The sequence below is a fragment of the Caloenas nicobarica genome, chromosome 13 (assembly GCF_036013445.1).
Source record: "Caloenas nicobarica isolate bCalNic1 chromosome 13, bCalNic1.hap1, whole genome shotgun sequence".
Taxonomy (NCBI): Eukaryota; Metazoa; Chordata; class Aves; order Columbiformes; family Columbidae; genus Caloenas; species Caloenas nicobarica.
In genome coordinates, this window is record NC_088257.1 from 8,613,524 (window position 1) to 8,637,695 (window position 24,172).

A 24,172-nucleotide genomic window follows, 5' to 3' on the forward strand; every position below is an offset into this window, starting at 1 on the left:
AAGCCTAATTCTTTAAAAGCAGACAAAAATGCTGCTCAGAATTTAGCCATTAATTGCTTTTATTTTTCAGAGGTCTTAAGTGTGGCCACTTAGACCTCAGCTAGTAATTTTAACTGCAAATGCCTCAGCGTGTTTCTGCTGGAAGCTGTGCGGTGCAGGTCAGATACACGGCAGTAAAAAATATTGTATTGTTTTGATCATTCACACTTGCTACAGGAATCACTATATTCTTTCTATGGAGTGAATATGACTGTTGCATGTGCTGGTTGTGTCTGTATAATGGAAACTATATTTTCCGTAAAAGATCATATATTCCTTTTTTGGAAGGATCTCAGGTGGATGGGAAAGCAAACACAGGAAATCTGGTGCTTGCCCGGGGTTGTCAGGGAGAGAAGGTGATTGGACCTTTAATTATATTCTCAATTAAAATGAGGAGCAGTTTGGTGATTAAATCTTCTGCATGGTGAAAACTCAAGGTCTAAATATTGCATTTCAACACACAGCAAAAACCCAAAGTCTTTAAAAAAGAAAGACTTTTTTTTTTTGCCTCTCTGTCTCTTCTGTAAAAATTTTTCATCGCTGATTTCATTGCGTTATCAGGACTGAAATGAGAAACACTGCTTACGAGCAAATATAGCATTTGAATACAGGCCAGGAATTCCTTTTAGAGTATAAGCTTTTGTGTGAAATAAAAGCCAAACAGCTGCTCACAACTTAAGTCGGAGTAAGTGATCTAATGCTATTGCTCTGGTCTCAAATTTGAGGCTAAATTGTTTCTTTGCCAAAGACCTTGTGCCAACCTACCTGGTCTCAATTTGTGAGAACAAAGTACATTGTTTCTGCTGCACTGGGAGTGAAATAATTTTATTTGACATATTTTTCCATTATAATTTCAACCCCGATGTGGGAAGCCTCTGTGGGGTTGAGACTCTACTTCTCACCTCCAGTCCTCCAAGATATAGCTCAAGTAGGAAAATACCTCCTTGTGAGGGCTAGTTCAGCGTGATGTATGGGTATATCTTAATATACCTGAAGACTCTTTTTGGCCATTAATGTAATTGCCTTTTGATTTATTTTGTTCTTTTCTTCCTCAGATCTTCTTTTCTCCCCCCATCCAGAGCTGGTGGAGTGTTGGTGGAGTGTTAGGTGTGATTAAGCCTTTTGGAACAAAAGCTTCCCCAGTCCTCAAGGAAGAGCTTAATTTGGGACAAGATAGATATCCACAAGTGACTTAAGCAAAGGTTTCTAATGACCTTGAATGCTCCTAAATGCAGGAAATAACCAGAAGCTGGTATAAGTGGGGTGGTTGAATTTCAGTTTTCCAATTCTTCCTCCGTAGCACCACGCTTGTACCTTATTGGGAGGATGGAAGGAATGTTTAAAATAACTAAAAAAACACACAGTGGTGTTTAAACTTAGACCAATGATTTTCATGCTTTAGGAAAAGAAAGTCAAATTACCAAGAAGGAAACGTCTCTAGCTGTGGAAAAGGCAGAATATTTCCTAGAACCCGCTTAGGCATGGTCCGTATCTCTTAAATACGCTGTTGTGCACTTGTGCTTTCACAAAAGGTTTTAATTTCCAAAGAATTTGAATTGTGCTGTAAGTACACAGTTAGAGCTTAAGGTCTTGTAAAACTTATTGCCAATGTGTAAGCAAAGAGGAGGAGAAAAACCCATTGGCCAAGAAATGTCCTGTCCTGTCCTGTGACGGTGACTGCCTTAGCTGGTACCCAGAGGAATCTCAGAGCGACCACAGGCTTATTCATCACAGAGCAAAACAGAGGATTTACATGCTTGTTTTAAAAATTGTTTATTTTCATATAAACTAAAAACAAGGATGTTTGAAGCATGTGTGCGTTGTGTTTAGAAGTTTACATTGTTATTGAGCTTTTTTCTATCTAAAAAAAATAACCACAGTTTTTCAGAGTTTAGATGCATTATTGTAATAAGAACAGCATAAAAACTTGTGTGTGCAGAAAATGGGAAAAATTCCTGAAGTCACCTGGTCTGTCTCCCAAATATGTTAAACCATCCACTCCGTTCACATGGTGCTGTTATCTGTGTTTCTTCTGTTTGCTCTTCCGTCCCACCAATGGCCAGCCGGAAGATGTTTTCCTGATGATGAACAGCATCATTTTGCATCTGTTGCCACTGTCCTTGGACAATTCCCAATCTCTGCAACGTCATAATGATGTCAATAATAGCTCTTTCCTGTGTGCTGAGTGGCATTTTAACAGTACTGCTCAGAGTACCTCTCTCAGCATTGTTCCACTGACCCATTTACTGGGAGAGCGGAGTTCCTGATGGATGAATCACATCTCCTTTAAATTACGTTGTCGAAAAGATCATTTGTCTTGTGTGTGTTATGACTGACAAACAGTAAATTGAATAAAATGCAGTCAATAATCATCTACCGTACTAGTCTGTGCTGCAACATGGTTTGTCTTGCAAAATCCTCTCCCGAAACCATTGGCCATGGCTGCCTGACTTCAGGGGTAACTGCATGTTCCTTGATCCCACGTGGTGCTGGGTGAGATGCAGCATCCTGAAGCATCCCTGCTCCAGGAGCCCCTCCAACAGCTGTATGCAAGAGAGGACTTTCTTGTCTCTTTTTGAATTGTCCTAGCAACTGGCTGCTTGCAGATGATCTACTTTCGTATATGGACTTTTCATTGGATATTTAAAGGCAATATGAATTCACACACCAGTTTCATTTGGGGTGTTTGGAGAAGGATCACTTGTGTCCACCTTCAGTTACTTAGCTGTTGAAGGCAGTGTGGTGGTTTTGCTGGATATTTTATATTGGGTAAAATTATTTTGAAACAAACTTGTTAATATCCATAGTTTAGACACTTATTTGTGTGACACTGGTGTCGTGATAAAGTGACATGATTAATTTTTTGTTTTGCGTAGCCTTGAATTTCAGGCTCATTGCATGTTGGGCTTACTGGAGACTGCAGGCTTTTTGGGAGCAAAACCAGCATAATACCATTAGTTTTCCAAAATCAGTCGTTGTTGTTTATTTATGCTGGACTTGGCTGGGAGCACACAAACACCAAATGGCTGCTGTAGTCAGTTTGGAGCAAAAATTAACTCCCTAATGTTGTATTCTCCTGTTTTCCTTGATCTGCAGCATCTGCTGGGATGCGCGTGCGCTGGTGGTAGCTTGCTGGTACCATCGTGTAGAAGAAAATATCCCTCGCTGTGGCAATTTCTGTCTGTATATATCCCACCCAGAAGGGATTTTGCTGTTTGGGTTTTGTTTCACTAAGATGTGCTTTCACTCTGTTTTTTTGAAGCATATGGCATTGTGAATCCCTAGTGCAGGGTTAATGCTGATAATGGAAAGAGAAACGGCTCCAGAAGCTGACTTCCTATTTGTTTGACAGGCTATTCCTGATCTCTCTTTATAAAAAGGATGTTGCTTGTGGGACAATATGTAGAAAACAAGGTAGTTTTTAAAGAGGTGGAGGAAATGCCTTCTGCATGCAGAAAACTTGGGAGGGAGAGAGAATTAAACAACAAAAAAAGAAGTTTCTTTTGAAGACCACAGGAGGAAGAAGTTAACAGCTCTTTTAAAGATGCTGAAATTGTGACATGTAATAGTGCAGTGTTGGATGAGCTTCGAAACAGGAAAATTTAGATTTTTATGTTAAACTTGATTTGCAACATGGAAGCGAAATCTGTTGGTGATATATAGCATGATCACTGTGGGCTTGCACTTACGATGAGCTTGGCCCTGTCCCTCAGATGCTTTATGGTTTGCACATGGCAGCTTGCACACTCCTTTTTAGGAAGCTGAGAAACAAAGAGAGTGGAAAATCCTGCCAAAATGGGCATTAACCATAGGCTACATCCACAAATGTGTTTGTGCAAGAATAACATTTAAATACAAAGTATGCGATTGTTTGCTTAAAATCTCTAATGTATACACTTCTCTACAGTTACTGGGATCTTTTCTGGATATACGAGAAACCACATTATTCAGCTGCTCTCAAAGTCTTGAATTGCTGATTTCTCTTCTCTTGCAGTCTTTGCATATTGGGGATTGGACTAGATGATCTTTTGAGGTCCCTTCCAATCCCTAACATTCTGTGATTCTGAGATTCTGTGATACATTTTTTTTTTTTTTTCCTGTGGGATCCTGGCTCGGGAATGGCTAATTCTGATTGTAGATAATACACATTAACTTTGAGTACTTCCGTGCTCCAAAAATGCAATTCATCAAAACCCAAGTACTTTGTGTCAGATCTGAATGTTTCATGAGAGATTTTGTAATTCAACATGTCAAACTTGTTTAAATGTGAGATTGTAACTGAAAGCCAAAGGAAGCAATAAGTGCTTCGTTATCTTGCTTACCTTACAGAAGTGTCTTACAGTTCTTGGAAAAAAGAAAATTATTGTGTTTCTGCAAGAAATATGCAACTATCTCAGGCTGTAGAGGTGTTGCAAACATGTGCATATGCCGCTTGTGTTTGTAAGCAGGCTGGTGTTCCATAGGGGCAAACATAGTGACTCCAGCAGAGCAACGCTCGGCTCCAGCTGCTGAGTAACTCCATGCAACTTGGTTGCTGGTGACTTCTTGCTTCTTCGCAGAGGTGGCTTCGTATTAACAATCATTTGAGCAGGGGGAAAAAGCCTAATTTATAAATGCTTGCTAAGAAAGCAGACCTTGAAGGTATCTGTTTGCTCATCTGTTCCTGGCAGTGATGCTTGAAGTTACCTAGTGCTGAAGATACTGTAAGAGCGATGAATTTTAGTCAAATGCTACCAGAGGACTCCAGTATGAGTTTGGCATCACTTCTGTTCACCTCAGTCTATCACCAGATGGTTTTCTAGCTTGTATCCAAAGCAGGAACAGGAGTCTCCGTTCATTTTCCGTGTTCACGAAACTGTGCCTGACTCGCCTAACCAGTAAGTCTCTGAAAAGAAGAGACCGTGACTTGCTTATGTTTTCTTAACCTTTCTTGGTGTTTTTAGTGAGTAGGAGCATATCGATATGATGCACAGAGGTGGTCAGTGTTCTCATAAAGAAACACAAAACCGAATATGTGTGTATGTTTATGGTAGACACTTAGATTTTCTGAAAGACTCTCAAAGTTACCATCTCAGTTCAGGGCTCGTCCTGAAGCAGCTGTCTCGGTGCAGATGTGGGAAACTGAAATCTGCCACAAAAACCTTTCTACCTTGCATATAGCAGCCCCCACAGCTGCCAAAATATTAATCTTCTTGTTTTAAAAATAGAGGGGGGCTATACTAGATACATCTGCTCCTGCCCGGCGCTGTGCTGCAGCTGTGCCAGCATATTATCTGGATAATGGCCCGAGTCAGACCAGCCATAACAAGAGGGGGGAAAAAATCCCATGTTTGATGTAAGTGCAATTGTGGCTTTATTCCAGTCACTTCTTAATTTATATCTCAAATTCAGTTTATCTTCGTGCCCTCGTGACTAAACAAAAGAGCTGTATGCACTTGTCTGTTTGAAGAAACTGTCTCTGGGTGTGGGGGGAAAAGAAAAAAAGAAAAAATTATTTCAGGGGGTGTGTGTGGGGAAATCTGAAGTACTGAGCAAGCAGCACCGTCTCAATTGTTTTAAATGGAGCATAATCAGCACTTCAAGTGGTTTCAGTATGTGTATGTATATCATTTCACTCTTTGAATGAGCGTGAATATATTTTTTACTTTTCTTTACCCAAGGGAAGAGGGGCTTCCGTTAGCTACAATTGAGAAAAATGCTTAACCACTCCAAATGTGCTTCTGGTCTTGAAGAGTTGTGCTACTTTGAGTTATTATACTTTGTGTGTAGGTTTCGTCAATGCTGGTGAATGTTGGATTTGGGACTTGGATTTGTTCTGCCCCATCTTGCTGGGAGGGTTTAAGACTCTGCCCCCCACCTATGCACCCCATCCCACCCCATCCCATCCTACCCCATCCCATCCTACCCCATCCCATCCTACCCCATCCCATCCTCTTGCTGGATATTCCTCATTTTTAGCTCAGCTGTAGGTGAAGGAGAGTTTGTGGCTGGTAAACCTTTAGTGCTGAGGTGCTTTAGCCAAAACATATGTTAAATGTTGCCCCTTTATTATTCCAGCAATAATAGCAATATTCCCGTTTGGTTTCTAGAGCAGGAGTTTTCTTCACCAGGGTTGAGTGCAGGTCCCTGACATGTTGTGAGGAAGATGCTTGTGTGCATCTTCGCTCAGAAAGGCTGCCTGGAGGTATAAGAAGGAAAAAAAAATATATTGCTTGTTCTGTATCTTGAAAGAAATGGGGTCACGTATTGAACTGCAAGGAGCTTTCCTCAGCTAGCAACCAGCGGTTGCTTTTTGAGTGGTTTTTCTAGTAACGCAAAACATAGCCCAGGATTTCAGGGATCTTTCGGGGGCGAAATTTGAAATGAATACAGGTTTTTTTGTTTCATTTTATTTGGAAAACTTCTGTAGACTGTAGGTGCTACATGTTTCCCATCTGCATCTGGTATTTACTTTGAATGTTCGGGTCTTTGGAATCCAAAGCCAAAATGTTTCATGCAAAGTGTTGTGACCCAGAACTGTTTAATCTTAGATTTGTGGTCTCAGAGCCCATGGCCTGACTTGAGTAGCTGATGAGTATCAGCTGAGCAAGCATCTCAGAATCTGACTTCTGCCCATGAACCATAAACCCTTTCCCCAGGGAACAAGAAAGTAAATTGGCCTTGGTGCGGGAACAGCCAGCGAGACTGGGGCCGCGGTTTCCTCGTGCTCAATACCAGACCCTGCAGCACGCTGCTGCGAAGATCTCCTTCCTTCTAAGTGAAGCCACATGAAAAAAAGAACAACACTTTTTTTGAGAGTCGCTGAACCAACCAATTTGTTCGAGCTACTCTTCTTGTTGGCTTATTTTTAGCTGAAAAAACATTGATATTTTGAAGGCAACTTGAAAAGTGCCAAAGGGGAAGAAGGGGAAACAGAATCAAAACCATTTCAAGCTCACAAAAGAAAAAACAAACAATCAAAAACAAACCAAAAAAACCCTAAAAAACCCCCAAAACCACGCAACAAAACAACAAAACACAGGCACATGAGCAGGTAGGCCCTCCAAAATGGTGTAGAACTTAATCCCATGTTAGAGCATGATGAGTTAGATGCGAGTTCATCTAGAAAATAAGTAAGCTCAACATTTATGATTAAGAGATCACAAGGCGATCAGCTCACTGTGTCATGCTTGTGAGTGAAAAAGTCCTCTGATTTAAAGATATCCAGTAAGATAGGTCTTCATTTCACTTGGCCAAAGGTTTTACTTGAATGTTGTTCTTAATTAGTTCTTTGTATCAATGTATGCCAAAAAAGTCCCTGAGAGCCATAGGCTTGAAGAAAGAGATGGGTGCGGATTTATGGTTAATATGTTTGTGTGTATGTTCTCAGTGGAAAAGGGTGATGTGTCTGAGAAATATAAGTGGAAAGATAGCGCAAGCCTGATGCCACAAGTTCTTGGGTAAAAATGTGCTTCACTGGATAAACATTTAAAAAGCATTGGCTGTCTTCAGTGAGGTTTTGCTGTGTTGTCGTATCAGACTGTCTTGCTGGTGTTTTAGATTCACCTTATTCTTGATGAACATGGATTTATCCTATTATGCCCAGCAGTGAGGCAGGCAGCAATGTGCCCATTGAACTGAATTGTCACGAGCCAGCACTGTAACCTCCCAAGCCTGGGAACATGGGTCAAGGACCAGATTTTATTTAATTATGAGGGATAAAAAGAAGTGAAGCACATGTAGTGCCATAGACCTGTTTTTCTGGTATTGATGGATTACAGAGTTCATAGAGCAGCCCAATTTGCAGTTATCCAATTTGCAATGGGAAAATTAGTTCAAACAAGGTAATTTACTGCACTGTGGACAAGTACTTGGTTTTTGCTCTTAACAATATCTTAAATGAACTATAAAGTGTTGTTGATTTTTAATATTTCATTTACTCACCCACAGTAGATGACATCAGCGGCTGCTACCCTGCAGAACCACGAAGTCAATCGAGACTATTTACTGTGAACTTTTAACCTTGTTTCTGCGTAGTTGTTCTTTAGATACACCCATCAGCTCTTCCTTATAATGCTTCCAAAGAGCAATATGTTTCTTTCTCTGCCTTTGTCTTTGGGTTACTAAATCTATCATCTCACTGGAAAGCTTAACGGTGTTGTCAGAAATTGCATTTTTTGTCCTGGATTAGGGCTGTTTAGCTTGAACGTGACAAGTTGTTTAAAAATAGACTGTTTTATGCTTTGTATTCATTCTCCTCTCCAAAACTGTCTTTCATAACAATGTAAATAAAGAACTCCCAGAACTGATACAGGAGAGCTGGCATGCTTAGCAGAAAAGGCTCAGCTATTACCCAATTGACATTAATGCAACATAAATCTTAATTATATTGAACATGCATCAAGCTGCAAGGTCTTAGGAGATGGAGTCATTAGGTAACAGTTTACAGTGAACATTTATCTTCAAACAAATTCCCAGGCCTCCTTAATTCCCTTTGTAGTCTCTTAGAGGCGTTGGAAATGAGAGGTGTAATACGGATTCACTTCATGCCCAGCTCTTTTAGCAGTATCCAAAGCTGACCCCTCAGCACAGGCTAGAAATGGCTAAAATAATCGTTTCCAATCATGCAGATCATGGTCTTAATCACATCTGCACAGGACGAGGTTGCAGACGACTCCAGGGTGACTCCTGCGTGTCCTCTCTCTGGGGAGCAGAGAGGTCTCTGTCCTACTCACCCACATCTGCACCACAGGACTGTGACTTGCAAGTCGTGCCCAAACTGCATACTGGGTGGGATGTTCTTCCTTTTAATCCACACAAATATTTACTCTCCTCAGAGATGTTTCCATGTTCCATTATGACAGCAGGATTCTAGATGTTTCCAAAATACTTTTTTTTTTCCACCAAATTGCTCTCTTATCTGTTATCTTTCTTATCTGTTTTTATCTAAACAGCAAGTAAAACAGATGATAATGGATTTTTTTTTTCCCTCTCAACTTTGGTTTATCTCATGGTTTCCGCAAGCATGCTATACTTGTAATTTCATGTGCTACACCCATCTTACAGATTTTCTTGAAGACTGTAAGGAAAGAATGAAAAGATCATAGAATCATAGAACAGTTTTGGTTGGAAGGGACCTTCAATGCTCATCCAGTGCCACCCCTGCCATGAGCAGGGACATCTTCACCCAGATCAGGTTGCTCAGAGCCCCGTCCAGCCTGGCCTTGAGTGTTTCCAGGGATGGGGCATCTACTGTCTCTTTGGGAAACTTGTACCAGTGTAGGCAATAGTGAAGTTTTCCCTTTTGGAGTGAAGTATTAAGAAATCCCTTAAATTAAAAAAAAAATACTAAAATCAGTATTGCGTTTATTTTTAAGCAGGATCTTCGGTTTCTCACAGTTTTCTCACATCATCAGTTAAGTCTCCGACCTAAGCTTTAGTTGGGAGCTCCAGCATTCACCTTTTAGATCAGCGCTCCTCTAAATTGCCTAGAAACATCACTACCAGCTCATTAGTCACTTGTTTAAAACCTTTGCCTTCATCTCCTACAGCTTCATTAGGACATTTCCTTCTCCTGAGAAACCCTGGGCTTTCTCATCCCTGCTAGCAGAAGAGAAAAAGTAAAATCATTGTGGAGTTGCCCTAGATTGAATGCATCCAGGAGGAGTCTATCTCCAGACACAGAAGGATTAAGCAAGGCTGAAGTTTCGGGCTGTGGGGGCTCAGGCTCTGCCCGGGGCTCAGACCACCACAATTAGCCAAAAGGGTGGTACAGGTAGATTAGCTTTAATTACTTGGTTGTGTCTGGTCTCTGATGTAGGAAAAGGTGCTTCATCAGTCGTGGTTCCCTTCCTTGGATTAACGGTGGAGGGAGTAAATGTTCCTCCTGGGTGTAATGCAATGTAATCATTTACCTGATTTCAAGAATTAAAGAGGCTGAAGATATGCTTTTTTTTTTTTTTTTCTCACCCATAGATGTTTTCTACCAAGCCCTTGTGAGGGCACGCTAGGCTGGAAGTTGCCACCACCATAGCGAGAGGAGCCCGTGGGGTTTGGAGCTCCCGCTGCAGCCCTGGCGAGGGCAGATGGGCCAGGGGGAGGCAGCACTGCACAGTTTGTCCAAAATTCAAAGAGAAAAACTCCAGGCCATGACTGGAGATGCAATTACGCTTTTGGACACGGAGATGTTTATGTAGAAGGAAATCTTGATAGGAGTGCAGTAGTATTTAATGATCTTTGTTTATTGTCTTCTTGCCTTAAAGCTAAAAAGAAAAAAAATAAAGCAGTAGAAAGGAGAGGAAGCAGTGTAGTTTCACAAATAAAAAGTGAGCTCTTGCTTTTTGTCGTTAACATTGCTGTTACCCAGCAAATGCTCCCCCAGAGCACCCACATATGTTTGTATTAAGTGCCTTATTTTCTTGATTAAGAGTATTTTGTCATTTGTGGTATTTTATCAATCACTGAGCCATTGCTATCCAGAAGGGTAAGAATACAAGCAAGTTTCATATCTGAAATTATAAATGTATAATGAGACCTAGACTATGTTAGCAGCCTGCACAAAATCTTTTTCTGGCTCGGATAACGATTAGTAGCAAAAGGTTTCTGTTTCCCATTTTAATACTTTAAACATTGTGATTTGCAAGACTCTAACATCCATGTGCGGTGGGCATGGAGTGCACAGGACCGCCAGCCACTCTGTGAAGTTTTTTCCAGAATTTTGGAGCATTTAAGGCCTGGTTCCCTCTACCGCACAGGCAAGGCTAGTAACTTCAAAACCTGCTGCCCAGCTTGCCTAGGAACCCGGCCTCAGCTTTTTCACCAAAATGGTGCGTTCTGGGGGGAAAAAAAAGTGGTATTTAAGATGTACAGCCTGCTGTTTTCTCGGTTGTTGGGAAAGGGGGTAAGACACGAGGCGGTCTGGATCCGAAGGGCAAGATGTGGGATGTGGCTAACCCTGTGCTCTCTGCTTTCCACAGGCCCTCCGGGGAGGCGGGGGAAGCCGGGCCGGCGCGGAGAACCTGGTAAGCATCGCCTGGCCCCAGCCATGTCGCTGGGCTCCCCGTGGGTGTCATTGGGCTGAGTGCGAACCTTTCGATAATGATGCTGGTCGCCTTCATCTGGGCTGTGGAACAGGGGCTTCCTGCATCCCTGCATGCTGGATATAAAGGTTTTCATAAAATCCCCCAAATAAACCCAAACCCTAAAAAAAAAAAAAAAAAAAAATTAAAAAAACCTCACCAGAACAAAACTCAGACCAAAAAAAAAAAACACCCTCAAAACACCCACTGTTGTCACATATTTATCAGTCCTTCCATTTCCCCCTTGTAGCGTTCAGACCTGTTATTTACCCCATCCAACAGTGAAGTGGGACTGTGAATTAGCACAAAAATATAGAAACTCAGCAGCCGCGCTAGGCGAGAGCTGTGCGCTGCTTGTTTCCTGCCTATGGACACGTCCATACGTTGCCTGTGGGTCCCATGCTTGTGCTGTTTGGTGTCCACGTTTCAGAGCTGGGGATAAACCAAACCTCAGCCACCAGCCGTGGGCATGTCCCCTGAGTGCTCGAGGTGCCCTCGGACCAGGTGAAACCGCAGACCGGCCTCACTGGGAATTTTTATTTAAGCTAATTATGTATTCTAATTATATGCTTCTATAATTTTGTTATCTGGTAGTTTGGGGTTTTTGTTGTGGGGGTTTTTGCTTGTGTTTTTTTTCTTTTTTTTTTGGTGTGTGTGTGGTTTTTCTTTTGTCGTTTGTTTGTTTCGTTTTTCCTGGCTTGTGAAATGGGAAAGCACCGATCCCGTTTCAGCTGGGAAGTGCTGTTTGCACTCTGCTGTTCGGTCTGTAGTGCTGTTGGAGAGGGTGGAGACGTGGTCAGTTTTGCTCTTCCCAAGGCAAACAGTCGCACAGGGGTGTACCTCAAAAGCCACATGGAGTTTGCGGCTGCCTCTGCATGTTGGAAAGCAGCAGGTGATATTTCACACACCTCAGCTCTTAGGTTCTTGAACGTTGAGAGAATGAATAGGGACCACGTAGATTTTTATTTAGCGAGGAGGCTGTTCGGTGCTGCTTGTTGCTATAGCAAATATGCAGCTGGGTTTTAAAAAAGGGCAGCCTAACTTAACCAATAATTTGAATGATTTTTTAACTCCAGGGAAGGGAAATCAGGGGGTTTGGGCTGTGGACTGATGTCCATGGAAGGCAGGCAGGTATTTCCCTTCTTTCTTCCATTGGTGGTATTTCACAATGCACCACGTGTTTTCTGAGATATTTTTGCTCCTGAAGCATCAGGGGTTATTCATGGCCAAGGAGTGGATGATGCACTCATGGGGGTGGTGATGGACCCCAACTGGCTTCATTAAACCCCATTTTCCTCCAGCTGAGCTGTGGGAATAGCCACCAGGTAGCTTTGATTCTTTTTATTTGTTTATTGTTTTTTAAAAATCACTGTGCTCTTTAAAGCACTTAGAGGGGAGGACAGCATTCAGCCAAGGGCACCTGGTGAGGTCAGCCAATGAATTTGGGTTTTATATGCAGGCATTTATGTAAATTTTTTCCAAGGTGTCTCTCTAGCCCATACAAAAATTTAGGAGATAACAGTGAGCTTGAGCCTGCCCTTGACCTTCGCTGCCTTCTCTCTGTTTCATGTGAGAGCTCTGAAAAGCGATGGTTGCTCTTGTGCTGCAGCACGTCCGCAAGGGCTTCTTGAGCATCCCTCTGACAAAGTGGGAAGCTGCCAGGGAATCAACGCAGGACCAGCAGGAAAACAACCATTAAAAAATAAACTTTTAAAAAAAATCATTAATAACAACTTATGATCTTCTTTGAATTTTTCTGCGGTTGTGGAGGAAAATCCATTTAATGCAATGCAGCCTCTGCAGATTGCTCCGCTGTATTGCAGATAGAAAAGCAGAGACCAGACATCCTGTGTATATTGGTTTTGGCCAAGCTGCCAGATGTTTGTTTTCATAGATAGCTTGAATATATATTTCTATATTTGTTTGAGAACCTGACCACACATAAACTAGGTCCTTGTTCCTTTGCTACGGCTGATAAACGTGAATAAAACTTTGTTTGCGTAGCATGATAGTGTCCATCCCCAGGGACCCTGCGTGGTTATAGCTTTACAACCTTGAGACAAATGCTGTTGTAGAGCCAGAAGGCTCAACGCTGTTCTCAGCCCTGCCAAAGGAATGTTTTTTTCTGGCAATTGTTGAAATGTTGAAAAACTTTTTCTGATTTATACTGAAACTTGAATATATGTCTCTTAGAAAGAAACAGAGACACCTTTTAGAGATCATTCTGTCCCTTTTCAGTCATGTCCTCTTTTGATTTAAACCAAGACTGAATTTTACTTTTTTCTCTTGCTGTGTTGGATTCGTATAATTTAAAAAAACCAATAATAATCCAACAGCTCTGTTTCTCTAAACTAAGAATTCATTGTCCTGAAAGCATGCTGAGACAACTGCTCTCTACCATAGAAAGACACCACACCATAAAAAGTTGATTTAAAAACACTTTTAGGAAAAAAAAAATATAACTATTTAGGCTGTTTGGAAGTGGGGCAAGCCTGGCTGCATGTGCTTCAGAAAGCATTGACCAAAATGTGGGTGTGAACCACTATTGCTGCCTCCTGATCCCCCCGCCTGGGGAGCTGCTGAGGGCAGGCGGTGGGTCCCACCAGGGCTCTGCCTCTGGGCTTGGTTTAGTTTATTTTGTTATACAGAAGCATAAACAGTAATTTCTGCCCCGGGGAGGCTGCACCGAACCCCAGCCTTTCCTCATGCTTCGTGTCTCTGGCGGGAGCCTGAGCTTCCCGTGGTGGCACGGTCATCCCTGCTGTCGTCTCTTCCTCAGCCTCAAACGGGAAGACCCAGGTACCTGGGGAGCGTTTCTGCCACTGCCAGGCCAGCTGAACAAACCGAGCACTAATTGAGTCAAATGGCTCCATCCGGCCTGTGTTAGTGACTCCAGCGCCCATCTGGCCCCCTGGGAATCGCCGCCGTGGCTGCAGCCGGGGAACAGCAGACGTGTCCCAGGGATGGAGTGGCTGCAGTGACAGTCACCTGAGCGCTGCCGGTGTGGAACAGGTTACTTTTAGAAACCAATTTATTCTGCTGTTGCTACCATGAGGCCAGGAAGCCCACACCAGCAGCCTCCTTAGGGACGTGTCGGTCCCAGCATGGCCTGCACCCATCTCCGCTGCAGCCTCTCCCAAGCTCCATCCCATCCCACCGCCACCAGCACGCAGGTCCTGTCATCCTTATTCCTGCACACGAGCATCAGTAGTTTCTTGTGCAACTGGATGGCAAGCACAGCATTGAAGACCCATGTGCACCCACCCATGGAGATGGCGTATGAAAAGAAAAACACATTTTAATACCACCTTACATGGGATTTGCAGCCTTCTCTGAGCATGAGGTGGAAGGAAGGCTTTGCAGCACTAGCTGTTGGGACTGGTCCTGACAGCCAGCCCGCACGTCTCAGATACAGTTCTCTTTCCACGCTAAAGGCAAAAATCAGGTTTAATGTCATGTTAGCTTATTTTTTTAAATGTGATATGTCCCAGTGAGGATGCAGTTCAACTCTTGTAAGTGAGCATTTGTGAAATAACATGGATTTTTGCAGGGAACCTGGGAGGTTTTGCCTCCCCTCTTGCTGCCAGCTGGTGCTGCGTGAGCAGGATGGGCTATGGCCACACAGCGCTCCTCTGGGACTTTATGTTTCTTTTTGTAAAGACTGATCCATACTGGGGTGTTCTTGAAGGGTGAATGAGTAATTGGATCCAGGATTTGGGAATTTAGTTAGTTAAGGTATTGGTTCAAAGTCTCTGCACAACTAGGTGGTGGGAGATGATGCTCGTGTCTCTCGTAACGACATGCTGCTTTCTTCCCCTGACTTGAAGATTGAGCAAAAACTGATCTGAACCTCAAAATCCCTCAAGGAAAACCAGGAGAAAATACACCTGAAATGAGAAGTCTGGGAGGTCTGTGAGTACATTTCTGCTCTCCTCACAAGGGGCAAGAGCTGGTTCTAGATACAAACACTCGAAGCCGATCGCTGTGGCGTTGCCCAGCGCCCATTCGCATCAAGTCTGCACAGCTTCAGCAAAAGGGAGGAAACATTGGTCATTTTAGGCACAAAATTGCCCTTACAGGTAGGCCTGGAAGGGCATTTTTCCATGAAGTGTTATTTCCTTGGAAAATGTTGACTTGGCAAAACTGCCATTTCTGGCAGTAAAAGTTTTGTTTCCAAAATTTTTCCTTTTCAAAAATGGTTGTAGGGAAAATGTTTTGAAATTGTTGAAATGGAATGAAACAGTCTTCTGCCCCACCTGCCATGGCTTCTTCTTTCCAAATTTACATTGCACTACAACTGTTCTTTAATTTGAACTTCTAACAAAGTTTTGATTCAAAGTTTATTTTGTTTTGTGGGGCTGGTTTTGGATTTTGGGGGAGTTTTGTGTTTGGGTTTTTTGGGGGGTGTTTTTTTGTTTGTTTTTTACAGCTATTATGTTTACAGAAATACCCTGATTTGGAATAGGGAAGAATCTAAAACTCTTTTTAAGGAATAAAAGCGAATCAATTTCTATGCAGGGAAACATTATTTGTCTCCCAGCCCTACACGTACTTGAACGCCATGTTTTACATGTTAAGGCCTTTTGGCCATGTGATTGTGTGGACAACTGTAAATATACTGTTGGTGTTATTCGGTAAACCCATGTATGCATATATGTGGGTAAATCATGCAGAACTTTGTATTTATTTGGAGATTTGCATTGCTCCCTGACTTTCTCACATGAGGAATCGCATACCGATACCCTTGATCTGAGGGACCGCTTTGGCTTCTGAACTTTAGGAAAAATCCGATCTGTCCCCCATTTGCTCTCAATAGTGAGCATCTCTGCTAGGAGAGTGTATTCCCCATGCACACCAGCACTGGGGAACAGATAGGAATTATTGAGGTCAACAGACAGTGACAAATAATCTTTTTCAGCCTGATGTAGAGCCGATCTCTGTGACTTCTTATGACAGTAGCAGTTGTCCTCCTTCCTCATTGTCCATGACTTAGTTACTCCCCTTATAGCATCCTGGACTAAGAACTCTGTGTGTATGTATATACATATTGTGTGTGTGTATAAATACACATATGTTTTTATATAGATATTTATGTGTCCATATATACATGTGGGTTTTAAATTATCATTTTTTTACATCTTCAGGAGGCCACAGATGTATGTGTGTGCTACCTTGGGGATGGGTACTTTGCCCGTTAAGGGCAGCAGCCGAGTCCCCTCTGACCCTTCCTGAGCTGTTGGGAAAGTCCTGCTGGTTTTGTTTCCCCGCTTGGCAGTGCTCTCTCCTGTCATGGCAGGAAAGCTTGCACGATAAATTATTTACAGATTAAACAGAAATGCTAGCTTACCCCAAAATTCTGCAGAAATACTTGGAAATAAATGACCACGACCTCTCATTTCCCACGTGTTTGCGTACTGCTGGGGATGATGCCACTGTGACCTGCTAGGTCTATGGATATACAAAATAACATTAATATTAGTCAATCAGAAAACCTGGGTCATTTATTTTTAATGAGTTTCTATTTTCACTCCCCCCTAGCACAACTGTTCATGTTCTTAAGGAATCCCTTAGTGTTTTCAAATACCTCTTGCAGACTCGGGTACTAGGTGTTCACTCCCAGCAGTACAGCAGTAACGTATGCTGGAGATCATGGAAAAGTAAATAAATTGTAGACCAAAACCTGTACGTTTGCATGTTGTCTTCCTCCTCTTCCTTCTGAAATAAGCCCACAAGTTATTTTTTGTGGAGTTTTAAATACACAAAGGCCGTTTCCAACTTTTATTCATCATAGTAACAATTTCCAAGTGGTTTCATTCTTACTTTCGATCTCTCGAACTGATTCTCACTAGTCAAAATTATTAGCAGTAAATTCTGCCAAATTTCTTGGGAAAGAGCATGTGTCTTGTGCAGTGTGTCCACACCGAGATGGCCAGGTGGGGGCAGCCCCTGGGTGCACCATTAACTTCTTTGTCCTTGGCTTATGAAATATTTGACTTTCTTCCATAGGCAACAAGTGTCTTGTGGCTAGGCTTTTGAAAAACATGTTCGACAAGCAGAAAGTTATGTTCTTAGGAGGAGAAGAGATCGGTTCAGTAGGTTTAACTTCGCGCCTTAATGAAGATTTATCTAGCCCCATTTGGCCAACAGCACAGCTAAAGATGAGCACAACTCCACTGATGTGGATGCAGAGCATCCCACGTTGCAGATACAGACCTCCCCATCCCACTTTGATTCCTGCATTTGAGAGGAAAGCATTTTAAAAGAGCACTTGCCTGCACGTGTTGGGAGAAAACAGTAGCTGAGAAAATGAGAAAGGCAATGAATTCCAAGGAGATTATAATTGGTACATGATTGAAATCCCATATTAAAATAATTTCCTGACGGCTTCTTATTTGAGGCTTAGTTCTGACTTTACTACAAAAGGCCTTTTGTGGGTAGCTTGGCATAAGTGAGTTAATAAATCAGGTTTATGATTCTCAGTTAATAAATTGGCTTAGGGCCACTGACTTCTGTGTTCATAAGAAATTAAACCCAGGAAAGTGAGCTAAGAGCCTGTGTGAATTTTAGCACTAAAGAAAATAGGCTTGTGGGCATGGAGGGCAGTTTGGAGGTTGTCTCCTCCCCTCCGCACCAACCAAGCGTTCAGCCGTGGTTGTGTGCGGAGCCGACCACGTTAAGCTAACAAACACAGGTTAATGGGCTAATTTTTGGCAGCAGGCTCTGTCTGTCCTTTCTTGCTTCCAGTCCTCATTCTTAGGCTTTTCTTGGGTTTTATTCTTCAACTTTCCAATGTTTTAATTTTTAAAGAAATTTTTAAAATCTTGAAGAGGCATTAGCTTGAAATATACTTCTTATGTTTTATTTTTGAATAAGATAAAGCTGGGGTTATTTTTCCTCTCCATTTTAATTTTTCCCACATTTTTTCTTTTTTTAAATTGTGATTAGTTTCTGGCTTTGATCAGGCAGGAAATAGAGCATGAAGAAGGCCCAAACAGAGCGCTATAGGCTGCCTCGTGAGCGGGAGTGAAATGTGGATTGCATTATATTTAGGGGCTCAGCGTTCACCTCTGTGTAGCACCAGCCTGGGCGAGCGGTGGGAAAGCTGCAGAAATCGGTGTGGCAGGCGGCGCAGAATAGAATATAGGGGGATTTTTTTTTTCTTTTTCTACTGCCCTTAATCACATTTTCAGACTCTGGCACCGGTATCCAAAGCCTATTGTAGATGTGGCGGGTTTTTCCCCTGGACCTAAGGCACCGTATATTGACCCACCAGCTGCCTCTGAGCACAGCAAAGCCCTCGGGCAGGGGCCACATGGAGGTGACACAGGACCATGGGGTTGTGTGACATGTTTTGAGGTCAGAGAGGGATGGGGACCAAATGACAGCAATGTTTGGGATCTATGGCAGCTGTAGCAAGATCCTTGCCTGGTGCCCCCGACACTCCTCCGCTCCTTTGGCTTTTGCAAGCACATCTCCAGCTCCTCTTTTATAACACGAACGAAAAGAAGCTCGGTGGTGAAAATGCACTTTTTGCTCATAGGATTCCATCTGTCTCTGTCTGCTTTGTGCTGGGGATGCTCTGCGGCTGGGCATGATGGTCCAAGCCCTGAACATGGGTGATTCCTTGTGATGTGCCCGAGGTCTCATGGGGGAGAGGGAACAGAGTCACACTGGGGAAAAGATCAGAAAAAATGGGTTTATACCCCATGTAAGTGCTGCCATGCCACAGCGTGGGTGAGGTGGTCCCAAAATGGGAGGATGTGGATGGTGTGAAGTGTATCTGGAAAGTTATCCCATTGGAACTGAACTGAAAAGTAACTAGTTGTTCTGATTTTGGTTCTTGCTATGTGCTGTTTTATCAAATTATACTTTGTGATGAAGTGACTTTTTTTTTCCCTTTGTTTTTCTTTTGTTTTCCAGGACCTGCAGTAAGTATCGTGGATTTTACTGTTGGATCAACAAAGTTAAGGCTTCCCCTTCCCCCTTCCGCTGCCTTTCGGTGTCATTGCAAAAGCACAGCATTTTTTGGTAGAGGTGTGTCTGGGAGCAAAATTGGTACCAGATGCTGCTGTATTTTTTCCACAATTGTAGACAAATAGAGAGGAGGGAAAAAAAACCTTTTAAAATGTTTAACTTGCTGCCCTGAGGGACTTCCAGTAATTTTAAACCCAGAAAATAATAAGTAAAATAGAGTTTTCCTTTTACAGAGTACTTTTAGTCCACTTTCATTTGGCAGAAAGAGTGTCGTACTAATATTTTTACATTAGTGGGTTTATTGGTTCTAAAGCTCTGTCTTGCTTTTCTTATCTGTTGTGTTTCCATCATTTAATATGGTTTTGGTAGCTTCACCAGGAGGGATAGAGGGAAAGCCATAGCTTGCTTTCTTCTCTCTTTGAAGTCTTGGGGAGAATAATTAGCATTCCTACCAATGCAAACAGAAAATTTATGGGGAATTTGTTGTTTGAAGGGGTAATAGTTGAAAATGTGTCAACTCCTCCTTCCAAACGTTCGCACATGCCTCTGGCTGTGCCACCACCGCGTCCAAATCTGGTGTTCTGCTTCTGGTTTTGGAGCGAGAATACAGCATTTCATTTGTGCTTTCCAAGTTGCTAAGGGATTGTTAAAAGAAATTATGGGCATTAGGTGCTTCTGTTTATTTCTACCTTTCATCCCCCAAAGTTGGAGGAGGAGAGGCATGAGCTGTTTGCAGCCACGTGTTTCCTTTTCCATCGTTGCACTGAGACGCTTCTTCACATTGTTCTCTTCCTACAGAGCATCATTGGGTTGAAAAGGGGTTGTTTCAGGAAAAATAAATTTGCTAACTGTTAGTGGATTAATTATTTTCCAGTTCTGTAAATCTGTTTGGAAGCTAAAGGGTGATAAGGAAGTGCACGTGGGGCGTGGGGGCTGTCCTAGTGCCGTGGCTTTGGTTCTCCTGGGATCAACAGCGCTGCCTGTTTTTTAGTTAATGGCTTTCAACCTTTTGAATATGTGCTTCTATTTCAAGTTCATTTCTTTATATAAAGACTTAAGACTGGTTTAAGCAAAATTACTATTTGGCCGTGTTTTGAAGGAGCAAATCAGAAAATTTAAGATGTTAACATTTTTGGATTAGCCATTCTTAGAGGAAATCTGAACACTTTTGCTCTAGAAGTTGTGCCAGAATTAGCAATAAATCTAAGAGACTGTCTCAAGAAATGCAAACAAATGAGTTTTCCTTGTTAGTTTTTGTTCATAAATGTAGTCTGTCAATGAATTAATTTTCCTGTAAATATTCTCTAATTAAAAACTGCAATGCAGCCTCTCCAACCCACACAATAGAAGTGACTCCATGGGGTTTTGAAGTATTAGTGACTGGGGCACTGGTTGTGGGAGCACCGTCGGGAGGTGAATCCCCACGTGCCTGGCCCAGACCTGGATGCTACTCCGCGGCAAGTCGGCCATTCGCTGGCGTCACCAAATCCTGCATCACGGTCACGTCATGGGGCAAGATCCCAAGGTTGTGGGGAGATCTGCTGTGGCTGGGGAGCCCTTTTGGGTGCTACAGCTGGTCCCCACAGGGCTTCTGCCTAGTGATTTTTTTTTTTTTTTTTCCTCTCTGAAATTCTTGCAATTTGGCTTAATAATTAAAAAAAAAAAAATCTCGCTCAATGGCAGGTTACAAATGAAGAGGATACTGCCTACTTGAAACTCCATATATGCATCTTTTAAGGGGCATGTTCCTCTTGATTTAAATGTTTTGGCTGATTTAAAATGTATTTATTTAACAGTTTCAGCTCTGCTCCAGCTCAGAGCCTGTTATCAGCCCACACGCAGCTGGCTGGGTTACGCTTCCTCACGTGTGCTGTCTGTTCACTTTTATTGTATGCGATTTGGCACAGGCAACATATGGTGCACTATTAATTTTTCTTTGTCTCTAGTTGGTTTCATTTCCTGGTTCCCACGGCACTATTGAATTGCAAACGGAGCACAGGGGAGATTTAACACAAACAAGGCACTTTTTTCTTTTTTTTTTTTCCCCTTTCTCCTTGCCCTTCTTTAAAAGACAACTCCTGGTTTGGTTCGTTGTTTTTAAAAAAAAAAAAAAAAATCCTGCATTTTTAGCATAAGCAACATTTGCCAGAGACTTGTTTAAACATAGTATATAATAAAAGTCCTAGAACCCACAGAACCACAATATTATTTTATTTCAACAGTACTGTATTTAACTCTATTAGTTTCTTCTGTTTCTTGATTTTGGCCATAAGGAATCGATTACATCTTACATGTACAGCATTGCACTCTGCTAAAACTGTATCCTCAATTCTCTTGTTCCCTAGTAGCAGTTGTTCTGGTATTTTATTTTTTGGCTGTCATAAGCTAGTTGTGTATATGAAATTATTAGAATTTGTGGTACAGGATTTGTGGCTGTTGGATGATTGATCATCCTGTCTGTGCGTAAGGGGTATTCTGCTCAGATGTGCTATAAAACCTCTGTTTCGGAGGGTATTAAAATCACATGCTGGGTAGGAAATTTCTACAATTGAAGGATAGACTTACCACAGACTGTAATTAAACATTTACAGTCCCAGATATTAACAAACACTTTATGTATTAACATGCTGGCTGGGGAACTCACCAGCGAGTGCAGACTGGGAGTTAGCAAGTGTTTCCTATTTATCTGTGTGTGCTCCAGTGCCATACGTCTCCATAAAAATCTCACTGTACACTTTATCCCGAGACTGTAATTTGTTCAATAGGTGGTTGTTGAAGTCGGTGTTGTTTCTGGGTGAATCAATAGTGCTGCAGGAGGCATTAAAAGCTACAGGGGCACTTAGCAAGAAGGGAGAACCCCTGTCCGTGGGATGAAGGAGGCTGCCAGAGCTATTTCATGCTGTAAGAAGTGTATGAATCTGTATATCCGCAGCATGCTGACATAACCTATGTTTATGGTAGCAGATGACATTGCTGTACCAGATACACGCTTTACTGCCTACTTGTCTACCAGCTAATACTTAACAGCTCCTTCCCAGGGAATCTGGCTTGCAGCAGGCTCCTCTGCTGTAGCTCACGGCACATTTAACGGCAGCTCGAGCTGTAAACACCTTTGGGAACCCCCCTGAGGAGAGCAGAAAAGGTGAAATATCCTGAATGGGTTGTGTTTTATTCCGCTGATCTCGCAGGTGTTACTAGCAGCTTAGGTAGGGTCTTGCACCACAGCATCAGCTTTTTTTCTGCTTCATTGCAAACTAACGCAAAGCTTAGAGGTGAACTGAGAGAGCTGCATCCTGCAAGGAAATTAATGGATCTAAGAGCGGGAAACCTTCATTCAATCCATTGCTGGAATAGTTGGAAGCTGTGATTGCTGCTGGGTCGATGGGCTGTCCCAGCCGCTGGCTTGGCAGCGCCGCAGCCTCCCCGGCCTCTCCCCGCTGCCCGGGAGCTCCAGTACCTCTCGGTACCCGCATCCTGGAGGGTCTTACGGCCAGGATCTGGCGTGTATCCCGCACATCCGTGGCTTCAGGGCCGGCAGGGACTGAGCGCAGGCAGCAGGGGTGGGCGCGGGTTGGCAAAAGCTTTGGTAAGTAGCTAAAGGGGGAAGCATCAGATCAAAATTTGGGAAAAATGTGCCACAGGTGTGACATTTCTGATAGGAAAAGTGCCTCGAGAGGTTTCTCTGGAGAGAGTTTAGTCCCGGGGCTGGCTGGGGAGCCGATGGCCCCGTCTCCTGCCTGCTGCTATGTGTTGTCACACTGCTATGGGTGCACTGACTGATTTTTATCTCACTTGCCTCACAGGGGCAGTCAGGACGCGATGGTTACCCGGTAACTCTGCTATTCCTTTTATTTTTATTCTCTTCCAATCTGCACTCCATGGTCCTCTCTGACTTTTCCATGACACTTGATTTTCTTTGCCTGTCTTGGTCTCTTTTTGTTTTCTTCTTTCCTCCCTCTTCATCAGTGATAGCTTTTGAGGGATTTAGCCCTAAAACTTAGGAGCCTGTGGAATATTATATTCTCCATTAATGTTTATGGGGTGAAGTACGTGAGCCTTTTCATGGTATTATTCACACTCTTGCCGAAGAGTTCACTGGAGTGCAAAGTTTGGAGTTTGTCCCATTCACAGCTGTAGGTGCCCAAATTTGGGGGACATTGGTGAAAGAGCTTCACATCCTCATTCACCCATCTCCAAACTTTTTCCGTGGGAGCAGAGGTGTCCTGCTGAACCTGTTGGCAAGGAAGGATTTTGCAGAGGCTCAGAAGGGTGATTTGGGATGTACTGCCCTTCCTATGCCCATGGCCACCACTGACATGTCTCTGTGTTAGGGAGAAAAATAAAGCTGGTAGTTTGGGGCTGTTAAAGGCTCTGAGCCTCTTTCTGCAGGAGAAGGGAGACCTTGTTCTGGCCACATCCAAACTGCAGCCTGCGGGCTGGCTCCCCAAATCCACATTGATGCACTCGGATGGCCGCGGCGCTCCGGCTCCGAGGGGCTCGATGGCTCGTCGGGGAGTAGTAACTCCCATGTATGCACTCAGTGTAATGGGTTGGTAGAAATCTCTATGTAGATTCTCCGTGTTCACAGCACATTTCCAGCCCTGCTCCTGCTTTTTGAATGGGTGCAGCGAGTCCTGCACTGCCTGATGCTCTGGAAGGGGCTTCTTGGCTGTTTGTCTTGCTGTTCCATTTATAAGGTAAAGAAAAGTAGTTAGACTTCTCCTTCCTGTGGTCGATACTCTTTTTTTTTTTTTCCTAAAGGAGTGAATTAGGAAAACTCCTTGACTCTGCCACCTCAAGTCCTGGCCCCACTCCCTCTGACCTCCCATAAACCACAGAAACGTCTATTGAGTTTTCTGCGTGTGATGGATTGGGAGGGAAATAGAGAGCTGTTTTCAGTTTCCATTTCCCCTGAACCCCTGTAAGCCTCCCTGGGAAAGACAGCAGCATTTCCCCAGCGGCACCGGCCCCTGAAGGGGAAAGGTGCAAGATGGGATTAATTTTGCAGAACCAGCCTATGCTGCCGTTGCATCCCTAACATGAAAGCACTCGGAGCTCCACCAATTGATTTGGATAAATTAAGTTTAGGATGAGGGAAGGCT

The 24,172-nt window shown here is 43.0% G+C and overlaps 1 protein-coding gene across 1 annotated transcript in view; it reads left to right on the forward strand.

Moving 5' to 3' along the window:
- Window positions 1–24,172, forward strand: part of COL23A1 (collagen type XXIII alpha 1 chain) — a 183,642-nt gene that overhangs the window by 120,559 nt on the left and 38,911 nt on the right. The window contains exons 3-5 of the mRNA XM_065643918.1: window positions 10,995–11,039; window positions 19,017–19,024; window positions 22,874–22,900. Of these exons, the coding sequence (XP_065499990.1) occupies window positions 10,995–11,039; window positions 19,017–19,024; window positions 22,874–22,900 (80 nt within the window). The remainder of the gene's footprint in view (window positions 1–10,994; window positions 11,040–19,016; window positions 19,025–22,873; window positions 22,901–24,172) is intronic.